Source organism: Daphnia carinata, chromosome 10 (assembly GCF_022539665.2).
Source record: "Daphnia carinata strain CSIRO-1 chromosome 10, CSIRO_AGI_Dcar_HiC_V3, whole genome shotgun sequence".
Taxonomy (NCBI): domain Eukaryota; kingdom Metazoa; phylum Arthropoda; class Branchiopoda; order Diplostraca; family Daphniidae; genus Daphnia; species Daphnia carinata.
The window spans coordinates 5,302,210-5,325,021 of record NC_081340.1 but is presented as its reverse complement, the minus strand read 5'-3'; the positions used below and the strand labels follow the sequence as shown (position 1 = coordinate 5,325,021).

Sequence of the window (22,812 nt, the reverse complement as noted above, 5' to 3'; positions counted from 1 at the left end):
GTCTTTGGAAAAGTCTAGTATGTCTTGCTGGTTTTTTAAGTGCAATTGAACACATAGAACTGGCCCAAGATAAATGTAATGAGGTATCGTTTGGCTAAATTTCTTCAATTGCACGGCCGAATTATTAACTTCTCATCAGACAACAGTTTTCTTGGGATTCTCAATTGTTCCATACCATGTGTTTCCTTCACCTCTGAATATGAAATAGTCAGTATCTTCACCAATTAATAGGTTTAAAAAGAAAAATCCGTAAGGTTACAGGTTTTTCAGGGAAACAGGCTCAGTTTATGGTATTTGAAATAATAAAGAAACGAACACAACGTGGTAGATTTTAACTCGCACGGAGGCAGAGAATGACGATTACGAATGCTCGCGAATGACCACTTCACATCGAATGAACGATGTTAAAATTCACACAAATGGGCGCCAACTCGCCTCTTTTAGCTTCCGGCGGACGGCGACGTTGCATGGGAGAAAATCTATTTAATTTCTTTATCATTATTTTGAAAAAAAAAGAATCAGAGAAGCCATTTTTTATTCAATTTTTATTAAACTAATTTTAAAACTTAAAGAGTCAAGTCAAAACATTTCAACTCGTAATCTTTTCTTTTCCTTTACACGTGCAATTGTTTTGATCGAAAAATTGTAATCGCCTTTGTTTCTTCGATACCTAAGCCGAGTAAGAGCTACTTCAACTTGCCCAGATTCTGTAAAACATCGTTTCGTTTGCCTTTCGTGTTTCTTTCGGCCCGGTTTCTTTTTCTTCTGCCCAGTAGGCACATGGTTTTGGGTATTATCTTTAAAAAGATAACTAGCAATCGACAACTAATTACGTTAACAGGTGATACATAAATCAAATTTTCCCCTTTTAATTTTGTTGACCAAAAGAGCTACTTGGTTTCCTTTACTCTCAAGAGAATTATTAAAAGAAGTCTTTCCATTCTTTATCCAGTTGGTGACCTACCATTCTCTTAGGATGTTTATAATTGGTGTTTCTTTTTATGTAATAGTACCATCGACTTGCAACATGGGTAATGTTATTGCTGCTGGCCCTCCTCCTCCACCACCACTACCACCTGCATTAGTGGCTGAAGAACGTTCTTTAGAGAACCCTGGAACAGTCGAGGATTTACACAAGAAAACAAAAGGTTTGATTTTTTGTAATGTTCCTTGTACAGATTCAGATGTGTATTTGCCTACTATTTTTTAGATGTTTTTCCAGTCAATTTTGATGGAGCCAAGATAATGGTGAACAAGGGTCTCAGTAATCATTTCCAAATTTCACACACACTCAACATGAGCTCGGTGACACCATCTGGATACAGATTTGGAGCTACATATGTAGGAACACAACAGTTTGGCCCAGCTGAAGCATATCCTATTTTACTTGGTGACATTGATCCTAGTGGGAATTTGAATGCCAACATCATTCATCAGTTAAATAAGAATATCCGCATGAAATTTGTTTCACAGGTAAACAGTTTAAAACCAAGACACAATATGTCCATTCATAATGAATTTTCACCTTCCATTAGATTCAAAGTTCAAAATTTGTTGCCACACAACTCACTACTGACTACAAAGGCAGTTCCTTTACAGCCTCATTGACACTGGGAAATCCTGATTTTATCAATGGATCAGGTAATGTAAACAATTTAACCTTAAGCTTTTTTCATTGCTATTTAACATTTAAACATTCCTTCCAGGTGTATCTGTACTCCACTACCTCCAAACAGTTGTACCTAATGTTGCTGTCGGCGCGGAAGTAGCTTACCAGTATGGTTCAGGAATTCCAGGCGGAGGTGTCGCCGTCATTTCTGGTGTCGGCAGATATACTGGTACGTGAAAACGTGTCTGTATCCACTCTTGAACTATTTAATTAATAATATTGTATTTAGGTTCAAACTGGAACTTGAGTGGCACAGTGGGTGGCTCTGGTTTACACCTGTGCTATTACCAGAGAGCGAGCGAACAAGTTCAAGTGGGTGTAGAACTGGAAAGCAACATCCGAGCTCAAGAATCTGTAGCATCGATAGGCTATCAAGTAATAAATTTTTTTTTGTGCAATTAACGCATCAGCTATTTATACAAGTTCAATTTCTTAGATTGATTTACCGAAAGCAAACCTGGTCTTCCGTGGCATGTTGGATTCTAATTGGACTGTCGGTGGAGTATTAGAAAAGAAATTGCAGCCTCTTCCGTTCACGTTCGCGTTGAGCGGTTTGATGAACCACCCTAAGAATCAGTTCCGCTTAGGTTGCGGTTTGATTATAGGCTAGAATCGAAGAAATAGCTATTGTGATGCCAAGGAGAGCTTCATACTAATTTGTAGTCAATTCAAATCTACCACATGATCATGGACAATTTGGTATAAATCAGCTGTACAACGATGCCATCCGATTCTTTAAATATCATTCAATTCCTGGACAGCCGTATGGTTGTAGCAAATTGTTCATACAAATCCACTCGGTAGTAAATATGTCTAATACAACAGATTTTTTTACAGAACCCATTTCATGCAGTAGACATAGAATTAGTCTGTGGAAGGCTGTTGCGGTTCACAAACCGAAACCAATTCGATTTGAAATCTCTTGCACTTGAGATAACGGTTTCTCCTTTACAGACGACGTTCAGCTTTTAAGGTGTGTTACTCGACAGGTGTTTTCTGCACTTTCATCTACGAAAAAAGTGATCATTTTTTACCATTTAACATAGGTTCGTCAAGTATAATTACATAGTTTCATTTATTGTATTGTAATACTTACTTGGTCTGTTTTTACGAGCAGTAGTTGTGAATAGAATGGCTTTTTAACCTGTTCAAACGTTGACGTAAATGTTATTATGGTGACATAAATAGTGAAACAGAAAACAGTTAGATAGTAAATTTTTCTTTTAAGTATTGGATCTGAACATTACCTGTAAAATGCTAAAGACTTATTATTATTCATAGAAATTTGTTCCTAACACGATGGAGACTCCATTCGAAATCTTCTGTTTTGTTCTCTTCATCCTTGAGGGGTTCCTTTCGCTTGCATACGCACACATAGTTTTTTCCTTCCGTGCATTACCTTTAAAAGATATGGCAAGATTGCAATACTTTTTCCTTTTCGCAACGTTAACGGTTGCGACCACTTCACAAGTCGTCGTTAACCCGTTTTGGATGGGTGACACTTTTATAATGGGCCACCATTTATATTGCTACGTAACATGGAACGCGTCGAGTTACACAAAAAAGGTTCTATTAGTCACTGACAATATTTTCGAAAGCTTTAATTAATCTCGCATTAACAGATGATCCATTGGAGTTCGCTAAATTGGACAGAGAGTCGCATGAAAGTCTTTCCGCTCTTCTTGGGTAAACATTTGATACGTTTTGTTTAAAAGGCAGGAAGAGGTGACTACTGATTGTTATATTGCGTGATGGCAGGCACGTTGGGCCTTGTTTTTCTCCACGGCCAACACGCTTACCTCCTAGCTATGCAGATGCACATCAATTTGATCATCCTGGGATTGGTTGCTGTTCATTGCGCAGTGATGGCAGTTATGTATAACAGGCAACTCGCCTGGGCAGCTCCAAGCAACGTTCCAGAATGGATAGCCAAACGAGTTGAAGATTCTAAAAGTAGTTTATCATTAACTGGAAATGATAACAACAGCAGTACATCAACCACTAGCCGATCGCGCAAAGCCATGAAACGTGATTAGTTTGATCTCCTAAATAAAATACACATAATTAAAGTTGTTATCATTCAGCTACGGGGGTTTTTGTTCAGTACATTAAAGAAAAATATGTAAATAATACTCCAGGAAATAGCTCTTACTGTTTCCTTTAACGGTTGCCATAGTCACAGGTCAATCGTTGTCCACACCCTTACACCACCCTTCGTGCGTACTTCTGGTTTTCTCCTCCCTCGACGGAAATTCTGGACATTTTGCAGGCAAGCGACCGGGCATTTGTTACAGTCACTGTGCGACCGTGTCTGGCCGACGATTATTGAGTAGCCATGAATCGGCTGGCAGTTGGATCGGCCTTGATCTGCTTCCTCTTTCCACCTTTGCCTGCTAAATACGTCGAAGGTCAACTTAACGATCCAGTACAGGTTAGTAACATTAAGAATTGTTTTAGTTAGTAATCAAATCTTCTATTGAAAACAATCCTGCAATAGAGATGGACTTTTCTTGCTCGTTTTTGCTTCCTTTCGATGGAAGGCCGATTCTCGTATGATGTCGAGTACGACTTAGTAAGACCATTGATTTAATAGTGCATGCATGAAATCCGTTAACCGACGTTCTCTCGCCAAAGGATTACGCCGTTCAAAAGCTTCTGCTGTATTACGATACACCCAATCAATGGCCACTAGCTTACGATCAAACCAAAGTAATCACTCTTAATCCTATCTACGCTTTAGCATTACATCCTATTCTTTTTTTAATACCCTTTTCTAAAGAGCTGTGAAGAACGCGAATCGCTTCTACTAATTGAAAACAATCAGATAATCAACCTAACCTCGAATTCACGGTCGGCAGAATGTCAAATCATCCGGCTAGAGCAAGATAAAGCCAAATACCGGTGTGTCGGTAACAGAACTTTCCGTTCATCCAGGGAACGTTGGTGGTTCATTGCAGTTAGCAATTGTCCATCGCCACGGGTTGATAATTATTGAAAATGCACCTTTAATTACGTCATAAATAATTCATCTTTGCTAGGGGTTATCTCTCAAATATCGTTTCTGGATGACGAATGGCCCTAGCGAAGACATTTGGTTCCAGCACTTTTCCGCTGATGAATTCTGTAAAAATAATATTTTTTAATTACGCGTCTTGATTGATAATACGCATTATTAAGAGAGATCCTACTTGCAGATATTTTGCATATGTTGATTGGTTTCTTGATGGTCCAAATCACTCTCTCGGTGGTAGCAATCTTTTGCGGCAGTAAGTTTTCTTGAATCTTTAACAATACGAAGTTAATTACGTTATTAAAGTGTACGCATAATAACGAGCAGGAGAGCTGAAAGCAAGGCAACTTTTACATTCGACTTACAAGATGTTCATCACCAGCGTTCTTCTCCAAGCAATCGGCCTCTTTCTATTAACTGTCGCTTACGGGAAATATGCTAATGATGGGGTTGGATCTGTGGGTCTCAAAACTTTAGGTATTTTATCCATAATCATCCGTAGCCATCAAAATTAAAATGTCCTTTCGATCGATTACCTTTTTCAGGTCGAATGTTCGAGGCAACATCGGAAATCTTTTACATTTTGATGCTGATATTATTAGGTAAAGGTTATACTGTGACGCGGGCGCGGCTTCGAGCGCGTTCCGTTGTCAAGGTGACCACTTTCATGTCGCTCTACTGCGTGACTTGTATTGCCCTTTTCACCTACGAAAGACAGGTAAAGTCTTGCTACCACGAGCATAGTAATTATACATTCAGTAGGGTAACCTACCCATTTATTCATCACGGTTGTTATGTGGACCACGGCTTGTAACAACAGTATTTCGATCCGGGCAAAGTTCTGTATGTTTACGAATCTCCAGCTGGTTACGGATTGCTGGTTTTGCGATTTCTGGGATGGATGACTTTTGTCTATGGATTGGCTTTCACGCTCAAACATTACCCAGAAAAAAATGGTTTCTATCTACCATTTTTCTTCTTTTCATCGCTGTGGTATCAAACTTCATGAATTTAAGCCCAGGGATGATTCATGAATACATTATCATATACCTCTCGTTTTTCAGGTTCGTCTCGGGACCTGTCATCATAATCCGTAAGATAAATTGAGTTAAACTAATAGAGGGGCTAAAAATTTACATTACCGAGTTTATAGTATCTAATCATCTCGTGGACAAGTGGGTGAGAGAAACAAGCATGGTAGGAGTGGAACATTCCTTTGCCCTCCTTGGATTTCTGGCTTTCTTGGTACATTTATTGATCGTGCTTGTTTACATGTCTTCAAACGCCTGTAATAGAGTTAGTGGTCTAGGTGCTGACTCGTCCGAACGCCGCCAATAGTAACTTCCCCTACCACGTCCGTACTTCCCAGATCGGGGTGATGGAACAGCGCATAAGCAGCCAATCAGAAGACAGTTTGGCACCTAATCATTTAGACCTGGATCGATTTCCCCATCATCTATACGAGCCAACGTTACGTTACAACAACCCTAACGGGATTTACGCCATTAGTAATGGAACTGTTCATTAAATGTTTATTTACCGTGTATTCTCAATACGTGCAAATACATCGCACAGTATCTTTGATTGTGATATCTTCCTTAGAATATCACAGGTGTTAGGCGGGATTTTCAAAAGGATTGGTGCGCTTTTACTTGGTGCTTCAAATTGAGTGCAATTTTAAGTGCAAATTATTCGTTGGCAATTGGAGCCAAGAGTTGGCGTCTCGGTCCTTTGGCCGTGGAAAGGCGGGCACTTTGAGCGCGCATTCTCAATGCCTTAATAAAACAAGACATTTAAAAAAATTCCATTATTTGAAACCAATTTTGTTAAGACACTATATATACCTCTTGACGACGTTGTTCAGCTAAGGCATGACGGCGTTCCAGTTCTTCTTGCGACAAATTGATTTGTTCATCTTCCAAACGTCGCAATCGTCTGGGTGGATGAGCCTGAATGATTGAAACAGCCTCGCCATTTTCGTCCTGGTTCTGTCCAGGTACTTCAAAAGTTATCGGAGCTTTCATCTCTAGGATTTAAAGAAATAATCACTAAGCGGCTTAGGGAATTTCAGAGGTATTAAAGATTTACCTTTAATCAGTGGATGCAAATCGTAACTTAGCGACGACTGTGCAAGGCTGGCCGTTTCGCCTGATTCGGACAAGTCCTCCTCCACAGCTGTCTGGCCGTCCGGGGGCGAAGTTTCCAACGCGCTGGTTTGACTCGACGCACCGCACCCCATTTATTGGCGAAGAAACCTCGAGTTCATGACGTCTAACATCAGTTCACAAGGATACTCGACTACACGAATTTAAGAAACCCACGTAGTTTTCCCATCTATTTGTTTAGCAGAATCAGAAACGCATGCGTTCACATAGATTCAGGTCACAGAGGCAACCGCAACACGAGGTAAAATAGATAGTTACAAATATTTTATGTAGCCTGCCTGATCAATGTCCAGCAGCAGCCGTGTACTCTATACGCCCAATGATAATATTCCGGTAGCTTCATCCGCCTGCAATGTAAAAATAAATTGATTTTTGAAACATGGCCACTCGATTAATCAACTAACGTTGTCAAAACAAACCCACGAGAACTAAGCACGCATGCCCGGTCGTAAAATGAAAAGTGTTACGGCAAGAAAATAATGTACTTAATTTGCGCAAAAATCAATAAGGACCGTATACGGGAGGTGTTGGGGCATCGATAAACGCGGAAATAAAACATGATGGGAAATGAAATGGTCGGGTTGTTGATGTGACATTTAATCCAATTCCGTGTTGATTACTCCTCGCCTTTCTATTCCATTTAAAAAGAAGATTGACGCGCAATATTTCAACCTGTAAAGAAATTGTAGTTTGGACGATGCCCGCTAGAGAGGCGGCCTGATTCTTTTTCCACATCATTCTTTTCCCCTGCGGAGTATGGCCGGGTTTGTTACGGCGATTTCCCCCTCCCTTCTTCCAATTCTGAGCGACCTTGGTGGAGTGAAGACGCTCGGCGAGCGATTCAACAACAAGTGTGCGTGTTTTCAACTGTCAAACCGTTGCCGGAATTGTTTCAAACAGATAACGTGAACGACATGATTAAACTGAGGATTGGAATCGTTGGATTTGGACACTTGGGTAAGGACAAAATGTGATGTTATTGTTTCTACTGTTATCGGTCGGTACGTCTGGTATATAGGTCAGTATCTCTATTCCATGCTCGAATCCCATCCGCAGTTCGAAATCGCTTTCGTGTGGAATCGATCGAAGCATGTTTTGATAGACCGTCACGTGGCGCCATCTCTTATCTTGGACAAACTGGAAAACATTTTCGAATTAGAGGTCGATCTGATCGTAGAAGTAGCTCACCCATCGATTACCAAGAAGGTAAACGAATCATGTAACGTCCCCCCCCCCCCAAACAATCGACTAACGTTATCGAATGATATACATCAAATAGTATGGCCAACTATTCTTGGAACACGGAGCCTATTTCATCGGAAGTCCAACCGGTATCTATTTTTTCCCCACTACAATTTCTTTTAAATACATCAAATATTGTATCAAATTTTAAACAGCCTTGGCAGACCAGGAAACGTACGACCTACTGCAGAAGGTAAAAAAAAAGAGCTTTTTTCGGCTTTAGTGAAGTCTGGTTTCTATAAGGCAACCTACAGACAGAACGTTGACGTTGAGAACAAAAATTTGGTTAAATAGGCCACTAACACACAAAACCGGGCTGTGTACGTGCCCAGCGGCGCGCTCTGGGGCGGAGAGGACATCAGAAGGATGGCTCTTCAAGGCACACTAAAGGTAAATGTATACCAAAATAGTATTTGCATACTAAAGTTGCACGATGTTGCCCCCAAAAAAAGCGTTTTAAAAAATTGTCTCCCCATTGTAAGATATGTTTAGACGAAAGGATCTAGGTCAATCTAAATGTCAAAATCAATTAAGCACATTTCCTATACCACGCAAAAAAGTATACCTGAATTCATCAGTTGTAATTGAAAATAAGTGGGTCATTAAGGAACTGACTCATCAAACCTTGGCTATGATTCATTAATCATTTGGAACTCTCGTCAGGGCCTGACTATAACTATGGCAAAACACCCGTCCTCTTTCAAATTAACTGATTCTGAAGGCGACATAACGACCATCACAGAACCCAAAGTCGTCCACGAAGGATCTGTTCGTCAACTTTGCCCGCTGGCACCTAACAATGTGAGTCATTTTTACGTACCTAAACTCCGCAATCGCTATTTACGATTTTATCCTTAGGTGAATACTATGGCAGCAGCGGCCGTAGCTGCGAGTAATCTAGGTAAAAGAAAAACCTTGAGATTGTAACTAGCGATGCGACAACGTCAATAAAACGTGGAATTCAATTTTTAGGTTTCGATATGGTATACGGACGCATCATTGCTGATCCAAGGTAAGCCAGGTAGCTTTCGCTTGGAAAAAACAGAAATAATAAAAAGGACTTTACCTTGAAATGTGGGAAATCTTCTTGGCAGCTTATTGGACTGGCACGTAATCGAAGTAGAGGTCACTGGACCGTCGCAAGCTGACGGACGCACTTTCACCACGAAAACAATCCGCAAGAACCCAGCCGATCCCGGCGCCGTCACCGGCACGGCCACTTTTGGCTCCTTCTTTTCATCTCTTTTGAACGCCGCCCGCCGTCACGGCTACCACCCGGAAACAGGATTCATTCTCTGTTGAAGAATCGTAAAAAAAAGAAAGGAAGCAATCTCCATGCTAAACATTTACCTGCTATTACAAGAACATTCCGCGCTTAAATCCCGCACTTAAATTTGAAAAAAAAAAAACTTACGTTGTGCAACAAAAATGCGTGGGATTAAGATGAATATTTGATATTTTCTTGAAAAACTTTTGCTGTATGTTTGTTTTTTTCTCTCTACCATTGACATACATTAAATTGTTACAACGATCTTTTGGCGTAGTCTGACGCCAATGGTAGCACTTGATGCTCGACGGACTCTTTAACGTCGTTGGTTAATTTCCGACTACGTATGTTATAGTTGAATCGAGGATCTTGACCTTTAGGCGAACTACCTTTGCCCCCGATAATGGCTATGACGCAGTTGCCCCATTTCTCGGCATCAAAATGTGGCGTAACCATTTCCTATGGCAATAAGTGTATAAATTTCAATAACACGTAAAACAATAGAATAAATAAAACCTGAGGAACTGTACACCGGCCAATCAAACATCCGTCATCCCAAGCCAGGACTAGAATTGGCTTGCTGGGACAATGTCGGGTGGCTTTGATCAAAGAGAGCTTCGCGCGGCCGATTTCTAACATGTCGGGTGGTATTGACAGGCAGACGATAACAAACGATGCGGGCCCCGCATCAGAGATAGCTGTTTCAACTTGACGATGCATCATTCTCGCTAATGTTTCCTGGGCAACTTGTCGGATAAACGATTCCAATTTTTCTAATCGTACGGCAAGTTGCTTAGTGACCACTACTGGCAAATCGTCACTATTGATAGTTTCACGAAACTGTTTCAAGGACTTATCCAATTCCTGCGTTAATAAAGAAAAATGCAAATTATTAAACGCTATAAACTGAAGGACAGTACATCCGTTTACCTTCAGTTGGCTAGACTCAACGGGGTTACTATTGACAGCGTCTTCAAGGAGATTCAGCTCACGTTGCAAATCTTCTGCTCTGTGATGTGATTGTTTGGCTACTGAACGCGTAACGGCTCTAACGGACCGACTTCCAATGCCAGAAGATTTGACACTCAAAATAGCGAAATCTTCTAAATCGGCCGTATTGCGGACGTGAGTTCCACAACACGGTTCTAGACTAATGGCCTCGCTTTTCCCGCTTTCTTCGATTCGAATGACGGAGACCATATCCGGGTAACTCTCGCCGGGCACAAGCGTGATCCTGTCCAGAGACACGGCCTGCTGGAGAGGCAACATCAATCGGTCAACGGCTAGACACTGACGTATCCAATTACGGACAGTCGATTCGGCTTGTGAGATCATCTCTACGGTGAATTCCGATTGGAAGAGACCAAAGTCGAAACGGAAATGTTCTGGCGTCACGTGACTTGACTTTTGACAAGTGACTTTGAGAATAGCCTTGAGTGCAGCTTGCAGCAAGTGAGTGGCTGTATGGTTAGCCATTGTATCGAGCCTGTTGTCCAGCACCATTTGAACTACTTGATTGATCCGCAAGTTTCCTTCGTTGACCTCCACCAGATGATAAATATGATCGCCTACGTGACGGACTTCTTCTACCTGTGCTGAACCGCTTGGCCAAACCAAGCGTCCAGTATCGCTTACTTGTCCACCAGCCTCGTAGTAGAAACAGCTCTTGTCAGCAATCACGGCAATTTTATCACCAGCCTTAGCAGCGTCAATCAAACGTCCATCGTGATTGATGAGGGCTGTCACAGTAGCGTCCAAAGGTTTAAAAATATAGCGACCCTCGGAATTGCGAGTGTACACATCTTGGCATTGCCAATTCGTTGACGCAACATTGATTGAACCGCATTGGAAATGAGAGCTATTTACAGCTGCGGTCGATTGGGTTTTGGTATTCATCCGTTCATCGGCCATAAACCGATGGAATTCCGGCCAATCGACATTCCAGCCTTTCAGCTGAGCCAATAATTGCATGGAATCTTCTTGCAGACCGTAGGTGCTATAAAGTTTGAAGGCAAGCGAACCGGGTACCTCATCGCTGCGGGAAGAGCTTCTCCACTCTTCCAATTTTTTGAGTCCGGCAATGAGTCCGGGTTGCTGGTCGACTGGAAGAGCCGACAGCTCTGGGAATCGGTTGACGATGCCGGACCATTCGCGGCCGGATTTAGACAGATGGTCGCGAAAGACGTCCTCTTCGAACCGCAAAAGCATGTGGACGTTACTCAAATTCCGAGTCAGTTCCGGGTATACGCCGCCCATCATGTCTGCAACTCTCTGGCTTAGCTCCAACAGTAGTGATGCGTCTTGGTTGAACCACTTCCGGCCGGTTACCAGGGCTTGTCGCATCACCCGCCGCAGGCGATGACTGTAGAATACAAACCACATTCAATGACATTACTCAAGCGGATCATGGACAAATCAAATAACGAGTTTTACTTGTTATCTGGGAAAGCGCCATCAGCCAGCGCAACCGTGATCATCCGACTATGATCAGCCAACAATCGATACGCCCAATCACGCTGGCCCTGAACGGTAACCATATCGTAACAGCCCTGATAGGGAACTCCACGTGAAATCTGATAAAATCGAAAAGATGGAGATACAAACACTCTTAATTTTAATGTATAACGATCTCATATGTTTTTTTCCTACCCGATGAACGGCATTGATTAAAGGTAGAAATAGATCCGTCTCGTAGTTGCATTTTTTATTTTGTAAGAAGGCCACCAACCGTTCCAAACCCATACCGGTATCAATATGATGAGAAGGTAATTTTTCCAAGATTTGATTAGATATTCTACCGCAACAAAAAAAGTGATTATTTCAGGAAATTACTTTCACAACCAACTGTTTTTTTTACCTGTTGTATTGCATGAATACTAAATTCCAAATTTCTACCACATCTTCGCTTCCTTGATTTACCAATGCCTTGGCGACTCCTGTTTCCAAGTCGGCTCTGTTGACGTGAATTTCACTACAGGGTCCGCAAGGACCTACTAGCCCCATCTCCCAAAAGTTATCTTTCATCCCAAATGGCAGAATATGATCAGGAGCTACCCTATGACAAGACAAGGTTTTTAAAAATGTGAGCTCAGGAATTGAAAAAAGGAGGACATCTGGTTTCACAACTTACCCAAGTGAAAGCCAAATTTCCCTGCATTCCTCATCTGATGGTAGACCAAGCGACTCATTGCCACCAAAATATGTGATGAATAATTTCTGTGGTGGAATTTGATAAACCTCAGTCAACAACTGCCAGGCCATGGTGCAGGCCTCTGTTTTGAAATAGTTGTTGAAAGACCATGATCCAAGCATTTCGAAAAATGTGTGGTGGTACCCATCCTTGCCAACATCATCCAGATCATTGTGTTTCCCACCTACTCTGATACTAAAACAAAGCTAGTTTAGCCAACATAATTCAGATACCATGGGAAAATAAATAACTGACCATTTCTGGCTGTTAACAGCTCTTTGGTACTGAGGCGCAGCCTGACCAAGGAAGACAGGCTTGAACTGATTCATTCCAGCATTTACAAAAGCTAGAGAAGGATCTCCATAAGGTACCACAGAACTCGAGGGGACTCGGCTATGTAAATGTTCGCGAGCAAAGAAATCCAAGAATGTTTCTCGAATCTCCTTGGAGGAAGAACTAGAATGGTACAAGCATGCACAACTTTTCGTTCTCCTCAACCGACTGAGTTTGTTCCACAACGCTAGGCTCTGAAACATTATGTTAATTACTGGCAAAGAAGGTTCGAGAGATACAAATTCAACGATTCTACAGTACTGGTGAAATTTGCATAATGATCAAAGATCTTTAGCGCGCCAAATCCATTTGCACTTTTGAGGAAAACGAAAAGCAGACGAAACATTGGTTTAGGGGAACGACATTGGTGGCGCTAGCATAGCACTATATAAGCATCCGTACCGTCATTGGATGTTGTTCAGTGCTGTGTCGAAGTGGAATAGTAGGAGGACAGCCACACGTGTCTCTTGGCTTCGTCAAACGGTGCTTGTGTTGTGGTTAAGTGCAATCACCGTGATTCGAAGACAGCAGTTTGAAAAGGGAAACCAGTGAAAGCAAGAAAAACGTAACAAAAGAAGGGCAAACTCTGGTGATTTGAAACCGTGGTCGTGCGCTTTTCACTTAAGTTGGCGAATCGGCACGATCCACACTCATCGATATTCAGGCATCGAGTCTCATTCTTGGCTACAGCGAAGTTATTCGTGTGTACGGTGGACGAGAGGGAGACAAATGAGATGCCTCCCTTGTTGCGTGAGCAGTTGCAGAATTCCTACGGCGACATGCCATCAGCCAACAGCAGCAGCACTGGCAGCAGCAGCAGCAGCAGTAACAACAACAGTGGACGTATCAAGTGCGTCCTGGTTGGTGATGGGGCCGTTGGCAAAACGAGCTTGATTGTCAGCTACACTACTAACGGCTATCCCACCGAATATATCCCGACTGCTTTCGACAACTACAACGGTGAGCCATCATCATCATCAACCTTCCTATCTTTTTTTGTGTGTGTCCCAAGGCTATTTCGTGTGTAATTTCCCCTAGCCAAGGCCTTCCATCGTCAAAGTTGAAAGTACAGCAATCAACAGCAATCAATGTTGTTTTTTTTTCAACGAAAAAAACGTGAAGATTGCTTTGCAATCTCCAATTCAAGTTTTTTTTTGCATCGTGCCACGGCACAAGTTACGTCTAATAGACATCAAAGCCAAATCAAACAAAAACTAATTGCTGAAAAGAGAAACTAGGAAAATGATCCTCAATTCTTTCCTACTAAAATCTAACCATTTAATCGATCCCAACAGGACCGAAAAGATATGAATCTGACATTAATTCCTTCCTAAACTGGTTTTTTGTTTCCCTTTTGTTTCAGTCGTAGTTAATGTGGATAACCAGCCTATACTGCTGCAACTCTGCGATACTGCCGGCCAGGTAAGACAAAACGTGAAGTTTTTTTCTATCTGAAATCTTTCCTCCCTCTCGTATCAGTCTTGTTTCTCATTATTAATGTTGTTTTTTTCCGAGATTCGGTTCGTGAAGTTGCATTGAAAACGCGTAGCTTTTGTCCTTTTGTTGCGTGTGTTTCACATTTGTTGTTCATTTTCATCTTACCTTGACGTTGCGTCAGAGATATTTTTTTTTTAAGCTGCTCAAGGCATTTAATTGAGGTGACCTTAATGCGGATGCTGTGTTGTGTGCTACTATTTTCCTTTTTGCCGACTTTTGATTACGCGTTATAGGAGGAGTGGGGGTGGGTGGTAGTTGAATAGTGGCGGACGTTGGCCGGAGGAAGTCGTCGGACGCCCTGTTGCGCACACGGCTCCTTTGTTGTGTATCTTGCGTGAAAAAGGGCTGGTGCAGCTGCTGGTATACAAGTCGATAGTTTGGGCGGTCGACTCTATCGGCTGCTACAACAGACAGTCTGTGTGTATGTAAAATAACCTTGTCCAAAATTTTGCCCTTGGACGGGAAGGTAAAGGAAAGACGACAGAGAAGGAAGGCCCTTTTGTCAATGATAGTTGTGGGGCCCTGCGGAGCTAATGGAAAAAAAACTAGGAAGAAACAAAAAAGGGAAATTTTAAAGGTAAAAAAAAAAAAGATGAGAGAAAGGTACGAGAAAAAAAGAGCGGCTTGATAAAAATGAAAAAGCCCTGAAGAAAGATGGAAGAGAAGCAACAAAAGGTGAGCGGGGCCAGGAGGGGGCAGGTGGTAACCCAGGAATCGCTTCGAGGTAAGATGAAAAAGCTCAGCCAAGAGAAAAAAAAAGAGATACAACCCCCCCTTCTAGTTTTTCGTTAGAAGAAAAAAAAATAGGAACATAACAAACCGGAGAACGTTCAAAAGTCCATCAAAAAAATATTTATACACTGGATAGCTCCCTCTTTGTGTCTGCTAGCACATTGACCCTAACTGATTCACATCACATAGAAAAAAAAATCTCTCGTTTCTTCTGTTGGTTAGTTTCTTATTTCCAATTGCACCGGGTCAGGTGGTGATCAGTGAGTCACGGTCGATGACGTCACATTGAATCCACGTGTCTTTTTTCTATGTAATTGTTTGCCTACGATAAGAAAGAGAGAGGATTCTTTCGGCCATGGTTACGCTTTATAGCTACCAAACATATGTGGTTGCAATCGCTTTCTGTTTTCTTTTTGGAGAAGAGGGATAATCGTTGGAATATAACTATTTCGACCTCCTTCCCACGCTCATTTTTTTTTTTGGAGGACATTTTTTTTTAAAGTTCTCCCCATAAAAAAAAAATGGAAACTTCCCAAATTTATTTGTGTGTAAAAGACGACCTTCCTTCCATTTTGAGGGGACGTTTTTGACCCCGATCGACCCACTTTTTTGTTTCTTCTCTGTCTTTCCTTTCCGAAAAAAAAATAATGAAAGGTTAAAAAAGGCAGGTGTTGGCACACAGGTACGTCGTGTGTCTATCTACGGCTATATGAGATATAGCCACTCCTCGCCAATAGGGAAGGGCTGTTTGCGTAACCTAACCAATCAGACGTTTTGGATTTTTTCTTTCAAAAAAAGACAACGGATTTTTTTATTTTCTGCTTTTTGTATTTGTTTTTAATCTCGAAAACGAGCGATAGACATCGAATGATTCAAAGTTTATTCACGACTTTTGTCTTGATAACGAAGTTGGGACTGACGTCACGCTGCCCTCACCACTCTCTCCCGGTTTTCTGGTTCGTTATGCCTCACGCTCGACTTCATTTCGATTAGCCTCGCATTTTTTATTTTTAGTGGGGAAAACAAAATTGCCCTTCTATTTATTTTTAACGATTCTTAACGTCGCCACAGTTACGTTTAAAGAGAGTGCGTCCAGTCGATAGAGCGTTGGGTACATCTCCCCTCAGATAACAAATTATTGGGGTTTTTTTTTATGATCGGTTTGCGGAAAAAAAAGAGACGCGGGCAAAGTTTACAAACCACCCCTGGAATATTATCCGAGCGCACGAGAGATTAAGGGCGACAAACCGGATTAGAAGCGTCTGGACTAGAAAGATAATGAGTTGTACATGAAACAACAACAAAGGGAAGCTGGAAAGTAGATCCTTGTTGCCTTTGAGGGGTTTAATCATATCCGCGTGAGATGAAAGTTTGAGACACGGGGGTGAGAGTTTGGAGCATTCGTGCGTGAACGCCGTTTTTTTTTTCAGGGAATGTTTGTCATCTGTTGTCCAGTTCGTGATTAGCCGTGATTTTTTTTCTCTTGGATTCCGTTGTTCGTTTGCCGCATTTTTTTTTCGATATGGAGGCACATTCCAGTCGTCCAGCCAACTGGAGAAACCTAAAAAAAAAGGAGGGGGAGAGCGAGCCGATGAGTAACCAAAGTCGTAATAACAGGACGACCGAGCGTGTTTTTTTCACGACCACACACGTCGAAAGTTTGAAAACATATACTGTATATATATATATTTCCTTTAAAAAAATAAAATAATGTGAGGCTAGTTATCTATAATGGTAACTAACGTAAAGGATGGAAAGAACCTTCGAATGTGTTTATTGGCTCGTGCACTCAATTCCCGCGTTCCCCTTGAAGACCAACATCAATGTAGACACATTTTCGGGAATGTTACGCATTAGTTTTTCTTCCCTTGCCCCCTCGAGAAGGCCCTTTTTCGACACTCACGAACACTTGATTGTTACGGCCTAGTTGACAAAGTGTCTAATCCAATTGCAGCCGACAGTATTGTCGCCACTTTCCTTGTCCCCCTTTTTTTGGCCGTCGTGAAGAAATCGATGACGCAAGCAGTCACGAAATTCTTTTTTTTTTTATCATTTGATTGCTTCATATTTTTTTTCTTATTAGACAGGAAACTTGTTTAGATTCTTGTTGTACTAGAACACCTGTCTGTTATTTTCACCTGGGGTAAGATCACTCTGCGATTTCCGTTTGTCGGGAAAGTTTAAAGAGCTTTCGTTGTTTTTCCAGGGATCTAGAATATTGTTGACCTTAATCCAATTCCGAAATTTAAAAAATAATTACTGACGTCCGGTCGACGACAACGAGATGCTCTACTACCTACAGATTTGATTATTCTGGCTCTAATCCAGTTGATTGTTATCAAGTGCCCTCGTATATAAAAAAAAAATATATATATATAATTCTCGTATTGTATACATAAAGCTATTAGGATAATAAAACAACGAGTGCATTATAATCTCGACATAGACGTGACAGATAAAAAAAAATTGTCATGTTTTAAGAGCTGTGGGATAGTCGTGTTGTCACGTTATTCGTAGCATAAAATAGCGGGGCCCTGAAATGCATCATTGCCGTCTCTTTTCGTTTGATAATAATAACGGGATTGCGTCCTTAATATTTTCATTTTTTTGTTTTTTTTTCTCGTCCAGGATGATTTCGATAACCTAAGGACGCTCTGTTACGACAGCACTGATGTCTACGTGGTCTGCTTTAGCGTCGTCTCTCCCGCTTCTTTTGCCAACGTCGCCTCCAGGTAAATAGAAAATGAGACAACTACCACGCACTGGAATCGTGTTTCACGCTGCCATTTTTTCTGCATTCTTATTCAAACTCCATCTGACAACTTGTTTTTCTCTCTTTTTCCGTCTTTGATTCGGTTCAGGTGGTTACCGGAAATCCGTCGCCATTCGCCCGACACGCCAGTCATCCTAGTCGGGACTCAAGCCGACCTAAGATCCGATGTCAAAGTGAGTTTTACTTCCTGTTTTTTTTTTTTACTTCTCGTGTCTTATCATTTAAGAAAAAGGAAAATGCGCACCCAACCAAAAAAAGGGGAACAATAATAAATGTTTTGGCCTCAAACCAGGTGTTGATTGAACTGGCTCGCTACGGAGAGAAACCGGTGGGAGAGCTGGAGGCCATCCGGCTTGCCGACAGACTGGGAGCACGTACCTACGTCGAATCGTCGGCTCTGACGCAACGCAACCTGAAGGAAGTCTTTGACGAGGCCATCGTCGCTGCCCTGTCTAGCAATGACGATTTGCGCCGATTGACGGCCGCCACCTCGTCTGGCCGCTCTGGCCGCACGGGCAACCGGCTCCTCAATTCCATCCGCGAAAACTGGCGGCTCTCGCAAGCCAGCGGCTCGACGGAACGCGGCGGCCTCCTCTTGCGCTGCTCATTGCGGCGCAGCAAAATGGCCGACAATAACCTTAGCGCTTCGAAACAGCCGGCAGGAGGTAAGAAAAATGCCAACAAGAAAACGTCGCTATGGAAACGGCTGCTGTGTTGCCAATGTTGTTGCGTTTCGTCGGCGTAAATTCTCGTGATTCCAAACAGCGTTTCTTTCAGCTCGTTTTTGCAAAAATTGATTTCTACGAAAGAAGAAGATGGACTGTGATTCTAATTCTTATCTCCACCCCACCGTCGGCCATGATTTCACTAGACACACACACACAACGGCTTCGTTGCTTGGATGAACAATTGGTTTAATACTCAAAAGCGACAAGCTTGATGCACTGAAAAGAAAAAAATGATGACATTAATCGATTGGTTTACCAAGAGAATGTCCTTTTTTCTTTCCCATGTTTTTATTTTCATTTCTTCTTTTGCTTGACGACAAAGGAAAGAGGTGTGTGTGTATGTATGCTTTAGATTTGTTTGTTATGTGGTGTTTGATTGTCCACAATATTTGCCGGCCGGACCCCGTGAGAAAAGTCTAGACTGAAAAGCATATGTGGGGGTTGGGGTTTTTTGGGTGTAGGTGGGGGGGACTTTTTTCTGCCTACCCTTGGATTTATATAGCGTGAGAGAAAAAAAAAATATATAACGTCGCTTTCTCTGCGGGAGAGCTTGACAACAAAAAAAAAATATGTAATTTTCCACACACAAAAAAGGGGGGAGTTAAGTAATAGGCGCGATGATGCCATACCGTTTTGAAAAAAATGTCCACCGCTATCATTACCATTGGCTTTTTTTCTTTTTATATAAATACGTCTTCTTTTGTCTGGTTCTATTATTTTGTTATAGTATATGACGTGTATACACGTACCCGAATTTTTGTGTATTAAAAAAAAGTGTATAGCAAATTCGGGGGATTTTGTTTTGGCGCGATCATTCGAAAAAGATTTCCTACACCCTATATTGTATACAAAAAGAAAATTGTACATTTTTGGCCTCTTTCTCTTTGTGTTTGTTTAGTATATTTTGTGACCGTTGTACTCGTTGATTGTACTTTGTATAGTTCTTCTTTTCTCGACAATTCCATTGTCTACTAGAATTTCTTTCGACTGTGTGTGTGCGTGTGATGCACACACATCCGTTGTCTTTCCTTTCTCCTATTTTCTCTTTATTATTCACATTGTGACCTTCTCTATCCGCTGTCTTGCAGATAATTACACGATGAAAGTACGTACTACATCCACAATGCACATAAAAAAAATGAAACGTGTTGATTGAATTTCTTTTGCCTACCCCCAATTCTTTTGCTTGGTTAGATGTTTTCATATAATCTATTCAAGTAAAAGAACAAAAACACAAATGATTGGGGCACATTAAAAAGTAAGGCGACTTAGTTGAAGCGGAGAGTTGAAACTCGGCCAATATGCTGGACTAGATTCGGTTCGACGACAAAAGCTTGACGGCCAGATTGACGTGCGTAGAGGTAGAGGGCCGTGTCTTTGGCGTAGCCCTTTTTACAGGTGATGGATGACAAGAAAGCGGACGCCAGGTAGGCGGAAGTGTTGCTAAAGAGCATAGCCGGCGTGCAGCATTCAGTGGCCGATAGCAAATTGTAAGCCGCAGCCGGACTTGCGAGACGGGCGAACATCCATCGCTTGAATTGCAGCAAATGCGGACGGCCGAGGCATTCGGTCAACGCCATGAAATAAACAATCCACAACGAGTGTCGCCTCAATGGCAAACCGAGCACGACTCGAAGAAGGAAGACGGACAGGACGGAGACGGCCAGCCATTCAGCGATCCGCCACGGCTCCGGCTGCCAGTAGTTCTGCAGTCGTTCGGGATGGTAGAGCTTGACGTAGAAGAAATCCTCGTCTGATCGACGCATTTTCAAATAGTCGATTAAACGACGCGTGACGGGCAAAAGGTCATCGAGCGGGACGGCGTCGTCTTCCAGCACGAGGATGTAATAAGTCCCGGATGACTGCCGTTCTTTGATGGATATCTCGTCGTGATAATGTCGACTAGCGTTCAAACAAAAGATGTAATCGTCCTTCTCTTTATCCATCAGATTGTCGTAGCTGATGGCCTGCTGGACGGAACGACGGACCACCGGATAGATGGTTTGCAAGTCAAGAGCCTCTTGATGGAGCTGTGGATCTTGGTCAACGTTACAAATCATGGCTCGAATGGCACCGTCGTTTCCGTTGCCACCATTGTAGGCAGATAACAACTGATGCAGACGGGCCACTACGCGGCTCAAGTAAAATTGGCCCTCCCGTCTCACTGTCACGATCGTCACAAGAAGAAACAATGGCCGTTCGTCCGCCTCATCATTAACGCTGGTCGTCACGTCGGACAAATAAGAAAGGACCGATGGATCATTTTCATCCGTTGATTCTGCCCTTCGATAATAGGCAGAATAGCGCCACGTGCTGCACAAGACGGGCAAGACGATCAAAAATGTCAGGACGTACAAGACCGTTAATCCAGCTGCTTCATATCTCATCTCCGGCTATTCAACCCCTAACACTTGACTGAAACTAATTAAAAAACGACAATTATAAAGATTATTTGGTTTTCAGGAAGTAATAGCAGCTGAGTTTTTACCCGCGGTACCGAAACGAACATCCAGCTGGCCGCCGATGGCGACGTGGCACTAAGAAAGAAAACAAAAAGGAACAAAAAAAAGGATCCTTATCTCTTCGACTGATACACGGGTATTTTAAAAGACTGGTCGCTGTAGAGCTCCGTGAACGTTGTCGTATATCGTGACTAGCAACAAACAAGAAAATGGCTCTTTTTTTTTTTTGAAACTCGATGTATTTTTATCAGAGTGTCGACACGAGGCGGTTCTTTTTTTTTTTCGAGATTCATGATAACGGACCATTCAAGTCTTTAATTCATTTCGAAACGCGATTTATTGCTATGGTTTATTAAGCCGGCTTTTTTAAAAACAGATAAAAAGAAGTGGCCCTTTTCTTACTACCCCTGGTTGACTTTTTGCTAATTTCAGCTGACTGTTGGACATGTTTAAAAACAGCTACAATTTTTCAGGTCGGGGCCGGCAGACGGAAATAGACGGACAACGTCACGAGGCACACAGCTCAGCAAACGCGAATCTTTCGCTCCAGCTGATCATTTTCTTTCATTCAATCAATTATCGTCAACACTACGTCACTTATCAAGCTGTCTCTCTTTATTTTTTTTTTTGTTTGTTTCATTATATCGTAGTCCTCATTCAATCCAACATCTTGATCAACCAGAGCGGCCCAGTTGGAACAGGTTTATCCATCAGCTGTATCGAGACCGAGCGTGACTAATGACTGTCCTCCTCTCGGTAATTATATTTGCCTACGTCATCCCTTTTCTTTTCTTCCTCCCTCTCTGTAATTCTCAAAAAGGCTAACTACCCTAAATTAAAAATACCGCTCCTGTAAGGATCGGATTCATAATGCGCACTTTCACCATCTATTTATTTAGCTCGTTTATTTCAGCTTTCTTTTGATTTTTTTTTTTTTTTAGCTATAAATTCTTATCCGTTTAACCTCGAAATATTCTACTGTCAGCCAAGCATAACACAGATGGCCTTCTTTATGTTAACTGTCCATTGTTTGAATTTCAATTCTTAAACAACACCTGCCGTATTTTTGTGGGGACCAGCTGATCGGATGTTGCATACTTACCGGTATTTGAATGGAATGTCTTGTCAGTCTAATTTTAGTTTTGGCCTTTAGAAATGTTCTTTGACGTTTTCCGTTATGTAACATTCCACCCTTAAATCTTAGCGTGCTCTTGTAGATAGACCGTTCATCTATTATGTTACAAACATGCCGAAGATGATGACAAAAGGTAAACTAACACGAATGACGGGCTTTCATTCCATCAAGAAAAAACAGGTTCCGTATACAGATATTATATAGATAGAAGCTTCTGCCCGCTCTTTGTTCTTTTGCTTCATAACCGCGATTGATATGTGCCCAGCAGTCTCAATATTGACCTGTTCTCAGGAGATTTTTCCCCTTTTTGTGTAGGTAGTTCCGTCATAGGGAGAATCCATTAGCCAATGGCCTTTTTTTTTTCTCCCGACCGTGGTCTTCCATTCACAATAAGAAGCCCCCCGGAACGATGACACGTCCTCTCTTATAAAAAAAAGGAAAACAAAAGGACGAAAATAAACGAAGGCAACTACGGAGAGCGGAGAAAACTTTGAAAATGGGTGATAAGCTTCTGCTGAATACACAATCAAGTCAAAAGGGTAAAAGAAGAGGGTGAAATAATGGGCTGTCGTTATCAGACTCCTCCGTCTGTGTGTACCCATTACTGTC

The 22,812-nt window shown here is 42.0% G+C and overlaps 8 protein-coding genes and 1 long non-coding RNA gene across 11 annotated transcripts; 5 read left to right on the top strand and 4 right to left on the bottom strand.

Moving 5' to 3' along the window:
• Nucleotides 1-710: 710 nt before the first annotated feature.
• LOC130695931 (mitochondrial import receptor subunit TOM40 homolog 1-like) lies at nt 711-2,508 on the top strand. Its single transcript, XM_057518999.2, has 7 exons — nt 711-841; nt 1,011-1,148; nt 1,211-1,473; nt 1,536-1,641; nt 1,707-1,838; nt 1,899-2,044; nt 2,106-2,508. Exons 1-7 carry the CDS (start codon nt 781-783, stop codon nt 2,277-2,279), a joined length of 1,020 nt encoding a protein of 339 aa, XP_057374982.1. The 5' UTR covers nt 711-780; the 3' UTR covers nt 2,280-2,508.
• A 26-nt stretch (nt 2,509-2,534) lies between these two features.
• LOC130695939 (uncharacterized) lies at nt 2,535-3,724 on the top strand. 2 transcript variants are annotated; one of them, XM_057519011.1, is made up of 4 exons: nt 2,535-2,642; nt 2,951-3,235; nt 3,292-3,355; nt 3,428-3,724. In XM_057519011.1, exons 2-4 carry the CDS (start codon nt 2,969-2,971, stop codon nt 3,703-3,705), a joined length of 609 nt encoding a protein of 202 aa, XP_057374994.1. In that variant the 5' UTR covers nt 2,535-2,642; nt 2,951-2,968; the 3' UTR covers nt 3,706-3,724. The 2 variants fall into 2 exon arrangements, with proteins under 2 accessions (XP_057374994.1, XP_057374993.1); XM_057519010.2 differs by having other exon boundaries at nt 2,604-2,715.
• LOC130695951 (uncharacterized) lies at nt 3,327-5,789 on the bottom strand. Its single transcript, XR_009421903.1, has 8 exons — nt 5,730-5,789; nt 5,452-5,667; nt 5,216-5,384; nt 5,045-5,150; nt 4,858-4,951; nt 4,508-4,790; nt 3,822-4,059; nt 3,327-3,714 (listed from the first exon to the last, which is right to left on the bottom strand). It is a non-coding gene; the product is annotated as an uncharacterized LOC130695951 (long non-coding RNA).
• On the top strand, nt 3,969-6,359 carry LOC130695925 (transmembrane protein 145-like). The gene is made up of 12 exons (XM_057518990.2): nt 3,969-4,100; nt 4,167-4,241; nt 4,304-4,378; nt 4,449-4,649; nt 4,708-4,792; nt 4,864-4,935; nt 5,007-5,156; nt 5,225-5,397; nt 5,500-5,672; nt 5,744-5,772; nt 5,833-5,924; nt 5,989-6,359. Exons 1-12 carry the CDS (start codon nt 4,005-4,007, stop codon nt 6,205-6,207), a joined length of 1,440 nt encoding a protein of 479 aa, XP_057374973.1. The 5' UTR covers nt 3,969-4,004; the 3' UTR covers nt 6,208-6,359.
• Nucleotides 5,988-9,292, bottom strand: LOC130695942 (uncharacterized). Its single transcript, XM_057519014.2, has 6 exons — nt 9,153-9,292; nt 7,001-7,191; nt 6,768-6,934; nt 6,524-6,705; nt 6,220-6,454; nt 5,988-6,135 (listed from the first exon to the last, which is right to left on the bottom strand). The coding sequence occupies exons 3-5, from the start codon at nt 6,916-6,918 to the stop codon at nt 6,368-6,370; spliced, it is 420 nt and encodes a 139-aa protein (XP_057374997.1). The 5' UTR covers nt 6,919-6,934; nt 7,001-7,191; nt 9,153-9,292; the 3' UTR covers nt 5,988-6,135; nt 6,220-6,367.
• LOC130695936 (aspartate dehydrogenase domain-containing protein-like) lies at nt 7,624-9,617 on the top strand. The gene is made up of 9 exons (XM_057519004.2): nt 7,624-7,801; nt 7,863-8,050; nt 8,124-8,175; nt 8,242-8,279; nt 8,381-8,476; nt 8,750-8,887; nt 8,945-8,987; nt 9,059-9,098; nt 9,181-9,617. The coding sequence occupies exons 1-9, from the start codon at nt 7,759-7,761 to the stop codon at nt 9,386-9,388; spliced, it is 846 nt and encodes a 281-aa protein (XP_057374987.1). The 5' UTR covers nt 7,624-7,758; the 3' UTR covers nt 9,389-9,617.
• Nucleotides 9,137-21,211, bottom strand: LOC130695930 (post-GPI attachment to proteins factor 4-like). Its single transcript, XM_057518997.2, has 3 exons — nt 21,095-21,211; nt 19,857-21,027; nt 9,137-9,146 (listed from the first exon to the last, which is right to left on the bottom strand). The coding sequence occupies exon 2, from the start codon at nt 20,991-20,993 to the stop codon at nt 19,875-19,877; it is 1,119 nt and encodes a 372-aa protein (XP_057374980.1). The 5' UTR covers nt 20,994-21,027; nt 21,095-21,211; the 3' UTR covers nt 9,137-9,146; nt 19,857-19,874.
• LOC130695914 (alanine--tRNA ligase, mitochondrial-like) lies at nt 9,544-13,163 on the bottom strand. Of its 2 annotated transcripts, XM_057518979.2 has the most exons (8): nt 12,799-13,163; nt 12,484-12,738; nt 12,211-12,408; nt 12,003-12,147; nt 11,787-11,926; nt 10,284-11,715; nt 9,870-10,217; nt 9,544-9,812 (listed from the first exon to the last, which is right to left on the bottom strand). In XM_057518979.2, exons 1-8 carry the CDS (start codon nt 13,077-13,079, stop codon nt 9,609-9,611), a joined length of 3,003 nt encoding a protein of 1,000 aa, XP_057374962.1. In that variant the 5' UTR covers nt 13,080-13,163; the 3' UTR covers nt 9,544-9,608. The 2 variants fall into 2 exon arrangements, with proteins under 2 accessions (XP_057374962.1, XP_059353171.1); XM_059497188.1 differs by lacking the exon at nt 12,799-13,163 and having other exon boundaries at nt 12,211-12,403; nt 12,484-12,680.
• LOC130695935 (uncharacterized) lies at nt 13,282-19,723 on the top strand. Its single transcript, XM_057519003.2, has 5 exons — nt 13,282-13,836; nt 14,240-14,298; nt 17,734-17,837; nt 17,967-18,051; nt 18,171-19,723. Exons 1-5 carry the CDS (start codon nt 13,611-13,613, stop codon nt 18,621-18,623), a joined length of 927 nt encoding a protein of 308 aa, XP_057374986.1. The 5' UTR covers nt 13,282-13,610; the 3' UTR covers nt 18,624-19,723.
• Nucleotides 21,212-22,812: the final 1,601 nt, after the last annotated feature.